This window comes from Gallus gallus, chromosome 3 (assembly GCF_016699485.2).
Source record: "Gallus gallus isolate bGalGal1 chromosome 3, bGalGal1.mat.broiler.GRCg7b, whole genome shotgun sequence".
NCBI classification, from domain to species: domain Eukaryota; kingdom Metazoa; phylum Chordata; class Aves; order Galliformes; family Phasianidae; genus Gallus; species Gallus gallus.
The window spans coordinates 107,362,113-107,370,746 of NC_052534.1; the positions used below are offsets into that span (position 1 = coordinate 107,362,113).

At 45.1% G+C, this 8,634-nt stretch overlaps 1 protein-coding gene across 1 annotated transcript; it reads right to left on the reverse strand.

Moving 5' to 3' along the window:
- Nucleotides 1-6,208: 6,208 nt before the first annotated feature.
- IL17A (interleukin 17A) lies at nt 6,209-8,366 on the reverse strand. Its single transcript, NM_204460.2, has 3 exons — nt 8,247-8,366; nt 7,461-7,705; nt 6,209-6,793 (listed from the first exon to the last, which is right to left on the reverse strand). Exons 1-3 carry the CDS (start codon nt 8,271-8,273, stop codon nt 6,556-6,558), a joined length of 510 nt encoding a protein of 169 aa, NP_989791.2. The 5' UTR covers nt 8,274-8,366; the 3' UTR covers nt 6,209-6,555.
- Nucleotides 8,367-8,634: the final 268 nt, after the last annotated feature.

An 8,634-nucleotide genomic window follows, 5' to 3' on the forward strand; every position in this document is an offset into this window, starting at 1 on the left:
GAAGGTTGTTTTGTGGTGAAATGAAATGAAATGAAAGCAGACGGAGGATAGAATGGGTTTATACTGCAGTGGCACTGCAAGATTTCAGCAAAGCAAATGAGAACTTGCAGTCTAAACAGAGGGAAGGATGGAAAAAGGGTTGAAAGGAGGGATGTGAGGTTACACGGGCAGTGCTGGAGGAGCTGGAAATGGAACTGATGGGATGATCTGTTGGGATGGTGGGAAGAACAGCATGTAACGCTGCCTTGCAGAACGGCAGCCGAAATTTGGGTTGGGATCTAGCCTGGTTCACTCAAGCTCAGAAAATCTGTCCTTCCGTCTTCCAAACAAGATATCATCTTTAAGCATTCCCTTCACCTCCACCTGCTGGATGGTTGGGTGGGCAGGAATTCAGGGAAACGTGAAGAGGTGGATTCATCTCACTGCTCATTATCCAACCTGGCCTGGAAGCGGTGGGTGAGGAACCCATCCATACCAAGAGAATAAGCGAGAAACCCCTCCAGGGCTCTTTGCTGTTGTTTTGCTTTAGCTTTTATTTTTTATAATAGCATTACTCACCTCTCACGCAGACCTGGAGAAGATTCGACATTACCTCTAACTTTAGTTTGTACTGTTGAGGCTGAGATGTCTCCATTTCCCTGTTCACCCACATTTGTACCAGGATGAACTTGTGTGCAAGCATTCTTATATTTCATTCCAGCTGCATTTAATTCACTTTAAATTAGACATACTTGGTGCAGGTAGACTCTGAGAAGCATTCTTGTTTCTTCCCCTGAGCAGCTCATGTCATCACTGCGTCCAACCATCTCCTTTCATGCTTGACTTTCAAGCAGCATACACTCCCTGGGAGCCTACCCAAGCCACTTAAACAAGCCACGGGCAGCAAGATGGAGAAACCATCTCATTCAATTACAAGCACTTGTACTCATTTGTGGCAGCAGCTGTTTCGTTATGACCACCAAGCCCTTTATGTGGTGGGGAGCAATCCCACAGAGGCGTTCTCTGCATGCTCTTGCTCAGCGCCAGCACTGCTCTTCCAGTAACCACTGACCAGGAAGTCACACTCTGACACCCAGCTCTTGCTGGTGACCTATTTCTCTCCCTCTCAATAAGCCTAACCTGTGGGGTTGTTTTCGTTTGTTTTGTGGAGAGAAAACGAGCCTGATGCTCTTTCTCTACTCATCATTGCATTGGCACTGGGTTCATGGCAGCCAGATGGGTAACTCTTCTGTGCCAACCACTCTACCCTGAGATTTGTTCTAATAGGAGGAACGGTGAAGCAGCTAATTAAGGAAATTCAAAAGTAAATAACTAAGTGATTAAAGAAGTTAATTATGGACCTTGCCCATGGGTCATGAGGCTTTGGCTCCAGCTGTACTGACTACAAACCACACATCTCTCAGTAAGGCATGCACTCGTTTGTGGGGACTCTTTCTAAATAAACCTGGCAGCAAAGGTTATTTCCTTCTAATGGCATCATTCTTAGAGAGTTGTTTTGCAGCTGCTGGCTTTTAAGGTGTGGTGGGTTGGCTTTGATTCCCAGCAATCTAAGAACATGGCAAACGAGATCACGCTTCCTGTAAGCAGCACAGTCATATCACCACCGAGGGCAGATATGCTTTGAAGCAGAGGATCAGACTTTGCTAAAGGCTCTGCCTATTTTTCTCTCCTTGTAGCAATCCACTCCTTTAGTCGGTGCGCCCATCTCAGTGCTGGGTCAGTCACTGTCTCTGCTCCCAGCACAGATGTGGATCTGGCTCTGAAATAGAGCTTAGGGCAGCCTTCAGGGACTTGGTTATTGTGCCAGGAGGACAAGGCACAGCTGTAGGCGTAGAAGCAGCTCTGCAGTGTCTCCTCATATCTCACTGGGCTAAGCAACCCATGCTAACAGGTTGGTGTCTGAGCCTCCGAGCTTTTCCTTTCTGCTCTTCTGCTCACCTCTCTCTAACCTCCTTTTGCTGTCCTTTGCTTGCCCTTGGCTGTGCCCAGATGGGAGCTCAAGCAGCAGTCCTGCTGGGCAGCAGCTCTCACAGGATGGTGAAGGAAGCATAAAGAACCCTGTATTAGCAGAGGTGTGGAGGTACAGCAGGGATGTAAGCCCAGGCAAAACCCTTCCCAAATCTGTGCTGCGGTGTATTTTCCTGCTGGTGTGATCCAGGCTTCTCTGGGCCCTTAACAACAGGCAGAGGTTCTTGGTCCAGCAGCCCTTTTGAAAACCTCCAAGGCCACTTGTTGCTCAAAACTACTCCTTTTAAAAGTCAGCAGAAATTAAACATATGAAAAAATACAGATGTTGCAGCCTTAAGGGTTCAGGGGACAAACAGAGAGCTGTGCAAGCTGTGTGTTTAGTAAAACCAGAGGAGCAATAACTTGAAAATCCAGAAACAGTCGTGGCTTGTGGGGAATTAGAACTAACAGGCAAAGTTCTGAGGACACGAACGCTTTGCTCATCAGTCCTTTGGGTATCGACAGTTTGGTGACAGCACAGCAAATAGAGACGAGGAGATGACTTTCCACCCCAGCTGTGGGTCCTGGCCATACTACAAGGTGACCTGACAGATCCGGAACAGAAACTACACCCGTGTCACCACTGCAGGATAAAATATGAGACCTGCCTCGATCTTCCCTCCTTGTCCCTTAACCTTCTTCCCCTTACATTTCTCCTCTCTGCTATTACTTTTAAACCTATGCTTTAGGAGACTTAAGGTGAGTGGGCCAAGATGACATCTTCTACAGCACTCTTCTATTTCTGCTTTTTGTGATTATTTTTTTTGCCCCTTTCTTAATTTTCCTAGCAAGAAATCTAGCCTAGTCTTTCTTCTTCTTCTTCTTTTTTTTTGTAACTTCAACAAAATATTAATAACACACCCAATGCTCTTTGGGGTCATGTACCAAGCAGGTTCTACTCAGCCGTGTCTGGACATAGCTTTCTAGAAGTGAGTTTTGATGGTTTTGCTATCGCGTACAAAGAGTTATGTTTCTGTTTTATTTCCATCCTTACTAAGCACAATTTGTTTGTATCAAGGTCAAGATTTCTTGTTCCAGTAAATGTGCAGAGATGGTTTATCTCCTCTCTCAGTTGCCGCTATTATTTTTTTCAGCTTTTCTTTTCTTTCAGACCTCTGAAATCTGCACTGTACTCAGCACTGTACTCACTTATCTTGGTCCCCTACTCAAGGTAAGGTTTGCCAGAGTGTTGAATCTTTCGTCTTTCACAGGCATCTGGCGTCTTGGTGGCTTGATTTGATAACAGGCACCGATGAGCATAGATATCTGCTCATTTGCCACACAGATCACAGAATCACACGAGTCACAGAATAGTATGAGTTGGAAGGGACCTCAGTGATCATCTAGTTCCCACCCAATGCACCCACTAGTTTAGTTGGCACCCACTAAATCAGTCTGCGGAGGGTCCCATCCAGCCTGGCCTTGAACGCCTCCAGAGATGGGGCATGCACAGCTCTCTGGGCAGCAGAACCAGGGCTTTCAGTGAAAAATTTCCCCCTGACATGCACAGAGAAAAGAAGGGACTGATTTGATGACCTCGTGACAAGGTGCCTTGGTTTGGAATTACTCTTCACCTTATCCAGTGGATTTAGTAGTACAGAGAAAGATGTCTTAGGTCATGATGCCAGAAACTTCTAAAGGAACTCACAACAGGATTGAAAACAGTCTTCCACCCAAATGAACCCAGGTAATGACCCCACGGGATGGAACACATCCCTTACAAGGACAGGCTGAGAGCTGGGACTGTGCAGCCTGGAGAAGAAAAGGCTCTGAAGGCAACTGGTGGTGGCCTTTCAGTATCTAAAGGGGAGCTACAGGAAAGAAGGGGACAGACTCTTTAGCAGGGCCTGCGGTGATAGAATAAGAGGAAATGGTTTCAAGTTCAAAGAGGGCAGATTTAGGTTAGATATAAGGAAAAAATCTTTTACAGTGAGGGTGGTGAGGCACTGAAAAAGGTTGCCCAGAGATGTGGTTGATGCCCCATCTCTGCAGACTTTCAAGGTGAGGCTGGACCAGGCCCTGGGCAACCTGGCCTATCTGTTGTGTCCCTGTGCATTGCAGCGGAGTTGAACTAGATGGCCTTCAGAGGTCTCTTCCAACTCTAAGGGTTCTATGATTATAGTCATAATATGAACTGCTTCTAATTGAGCAATATTAGTGATAGGTGGCCGGCTGTACTAGATGGTCTCAGAGGTCTTTTCCAACCTTATGGTTCTATGAATCTATTCTGCAGAAGCATGCACATCATCCATGCACATTACAGAGGGGAACATGAAATTGATACAAGGTCAAGTAAATTAAAATTGTGGTGCCTTAAGAAATGGATTTCATTGGGTTGATAAACGGTGCAAGGGATAATGGCACTGCTGGAAGAGGAACTGGACCATCTTTGCAGCAGAAAGTTGTACTCATTTTGGTACTTCATCTGTCTGACCTGGTTCTGACTTTTTCCACGTTGTTGCTCTCTCAGAATTGCTAATAAATCTGCATTACTCATGTGCCGACACTAGCTAATCTTCTTGACTCTACCAAAAGATAACAGGTCCTTCATTTTGTCTGCTGTAGACAATTAGCCAAAGCTCCTCCCCATAGCAGGTGGTAGGACATTGAGAGGTTATTTAATGGACAAGGCACCCAGCTTTATTTCACAGTCTTCCTAGACTGAAATTGAACTCGATGAAAACCTCAGAGTTTTTCACCTTCTTGAGAACAGCATAAAAACATCAGGGTCTTGGCAAAGAAGCCTGCCTCTGAAGGACAGAACACTGTCGTGTTCCTTGCTGTTTGGTTGATTGGTTGTTTTGGTGTTTTTTTGTTGTTTTTTTTTTTTTTTTGCAGTCTGCTCCTGTGCTTGATATTTTGGTACAGCCAGCTGGGTGAACTTCAGGACCTGCAGCAGACCACGAGGAGGAATTCATGGAGATAAGGTAGGAAACAAGCAAGTAAGGATCTTGCATACTGCTAATAACTTCATATGGTCAGTGTTATATCAGCTTGTGTTTGATGGTAATTAAAGCTGTGAACAAAACTTCACTGTTTCTGCTGCACATAATGTGATTACTTTGAAAGGGTGGATAACAGCAGGACGAGGGGAAACGGTTTTAAGTTGAAGGAGAGAAGATCTAGGTTGGATGTCAGGGGAAAGTTCATTACAGAGAGGGTGGTGACGCACTGAACAGGTTGCCCAAGGAGGCTGTGGATGCCCCATCCCTGAGGCATTCAAGGCCAGGCTGGATGTGTCTCTGGGCAGCCTGGTCTGCTGATTGGTGACCCTGCACATAGCAGGGGGGGTTGAAACTAGATGATCTTTGAGGTCCTTTTCAACCCAGGCCATTCTATGATCCTCTTATCTGCATTCCTGAGCATGTTTTGAAGTTCTGCACTTCCTGTTGCGTTTGTTGGTGCCCAGGAAGGTCACATTTCCCCAGTACGGCAGCAAAGCAAAGAGCCGGTTCCATGCAAACCACCCTTCCATTATAAGCACGGAACATTTCCACAGAGCTCCTTCACGTGTACACTCCTGTGGTGTGAGGTTCCCACCTACACAAGTGTCTTCACAGCTGTGTAGAAGTGCTGTGTCAGTGTGCCCCAGATCTGCAGCACGGACTGCTGGCGGCAAATGCATTGGGAGGACACGAGCGTGGAGGAAATTACGGCTGCGGTGAGCAATGTGCATTTTCCCTGAGCAGCATTTGATTACTTCAGTGATCCACCTGACTCACTCGTGCTCTGCCCCCTACCTACGCAGGAATAACCAAAGTTAAGTTTCATGGTATATACACATATGTATGGTATGCACACTCCGTTTTGGGGGGACTAAGTTTCTTTTCTGCCCCAGAAGCATTTAGAGCGTTGTGTTGAGCCTTTCCTTGACAACTCCTTTTCAATCAGATAATGAAGTGAACTGGGCACCCACCCACGGCTTTAGTTTTGCTGAAGTGTCGTTCAGTAAATTATTTCCCCCTCAGGTGCCTTTCTTTCTCTACAGGTAAAACAATGCCGATGATGCGAGTGCTAATTGTTCTGCGTTCTTCATGTTCTACTGCAACAGAGCTAGGTTTTATCAAGAAGATTTCAGTTTCTCATATCGTACAAATATGTATATGTGTCTACAAATACGTATATGGTCGTAATAGAATGGAGTGATTTCTTGCCATATGAGAAAAGGATTCTTCAGAAAGAGAGGACACCAAAGAGTCGATTTGCTGTTTGATTTTTTTTATTATTATTATTGCGTAGAGATAAATAAACATAGATATCTACAAACTTGTTTATCAGCATAAATAGATTAAAATAAATAGGCTTTTCGAAGTGTCGAGTGAAGACGTGTAAAGCTTTCCCACCACTCTTCTCATGGAGCACGTTGGAAGGGGCTGCATTCCTAATTCAGAGTTTTACAGGGGAAAAGGGACTTAAAAACAAAACCAAATAAGCACAAAGCTGAGACTCTTGCTAATCGTTACGGCCTGGCTCAGCTCTGTGGATTTTCATCGCTGTTAGGCAAGGCAGTTCTCCTGCAGCTCCCCACTCCTGTGCTGTGGGCTCCCTTTAAGCCTGGTGCTGGATCAGTGGGGTGACACACGTGCAGCCCACGGTGATCATTTTCTTCTCCAGGCGGTACGAGTGCTGGCAGCCCTTCGGCTCGCGGCGGAGGACGAGGATCTCCTGTTTGATGGGCACGGAGTTGACGCTGTGGTCCAGCTGCCCAGCCGAGTTCACGCACCTGGAATGGCGGCACTGGGCATCAGCAACCAAGCGGGGGAAGCGGTTGTGGTCCTCATCGATCCTGTAAATTGACATGGAAGGATAGGGAGGCATTAGCAATGGAAATGCTTCTGCGTCGCTGGGGACATGTTAGCTTTATGAGCTCCCTGGGTGGGCACCCATAACCCCTGGAAGAGTGCCTATAAAGGGGCAGAAGACCCTCTGCTGTTGCTGGTTTTTAGGTACAAGTAAAGTATCAGTAAGTACTGCATGTTTTTGATTGCAAGACTTGCATGCAAAGGGCTTGATTCAAACAGGCAATGAGTTTGAAGGACTAGTTACGAGTCGGCCTGACTAATGGACCCAAAGAGCTTCAGATCTTCCCCAGAACAAACGCTCTTAGGGCCTGATGCTGGTGTTAGTAAAGCACTGCTGACTTCAGTGCAATGTCAAAGTTTTTGATGATCTCTTAAGTGACGAATGCATTTGAAGATGTCTTGCCCCAATATATTCACTAATTTAAGTACAAGGATAACTTGCTTTTTTTCTTGTATATTGGCCTATACCATACTTTTGCTCTATTACCCTTCATTCATTGATTAGCTTACAAAAAGGATTATATGGACAGTGGTGATCCTTATCTTGCCAAAATCTCTCAATATTGAAATACTTAAATTAAAGATACAGACATAGCCTCTGCATTACTCTTAGCCCAGTGCATTTATAGACCATAGGGACAGACACGGTACCTGTAATCCCATGGAGCCAGTGAGCGTTTGCTGATATCAAGGGTCACTTTAGTATCCTGGTTCATGTTGCTGATGCTTATGTTCACTCTCACAGTTTGGGGGAATTTTCCATCTTTTTGGGTTAGGCATCCAGCATCTGCTTTCTTGAAGAGGCTCTCTGGCTCGAGTCCTGGCCGTATCACCTTCCCATGGGCAGAAATGCTGGCTGACAACATGGCCAGCAACACCAACAGCAGTGGTCTGAACTGGAGAGAAATGGTGCATTTAGGACAACGAAAGTACAGCTGCTATAGCATCACACAACTAATAATACTTCTGTGGGTCTTGGAAATTCATTCACACTCATCCTAGCTGGTAGTAACAGCTCAGACTGTAGGTTGGGGTAATTATGGAAAAATCTGTCATATATTCATCTTTGAATGGATTAATTCTTACTGACACCGATGTATACTCAGTTGCCATTTGGTGATATACAAAATCTTGGCTATACTAAATAACATAATATTTGAGGTATTAGAAGAGTGTAGCAACAAAAAAACCATTAAGGTTGAGCTTTCAATTTTATTCCTTGTCTTAGTTTATGTTGCAGTATATGGTTCACTAATGAACCCACGCAATGTGTCCCATGCTGGTGCTATTCAGCAGCCTCTTGTTTCAGTTCTTTTCAATAGTTCAAGGTTTAAACAGCTGTTTTAAAAATGGGTGCCCTGTTCCTGAGTCATCTATTAGAACTGAAATACAACTTTGTCAAATTAGAGGAAATTAAAACACAAAGCAAGTTCTTACCAGAGGAGAACAAGGGATCGGAGACATCTTCCTTTTCTTGCTGCAGCTGATGCTTGTGCTGGGCTCTGTCGAACTGAAGGTGACTGTGTGCAATTGCTGCTGGTCTTTTTATAAGGGCTTTCCTGCGTCCTAGTTAATGGGGAGTAGGTGTTTTTTCCCACCCTTACCAGTGGTTTCTTGTCTTAAATTGAAAAGTGCATGTGTATATTCCATTAACGCAGGTGGAAAACAGGATATAGGTCCCTCCCTTTCTTAGATTTGTAAATGATGTCACTGCATTATCTGTGTAGTGACAAAACTCCATGCTGATGTTAGAAAACCACTGAAAGATTGACATGCACTCCTCAGCGAATGTATGCAAAGTATGAGGTTTTGAATTGGGACTGGA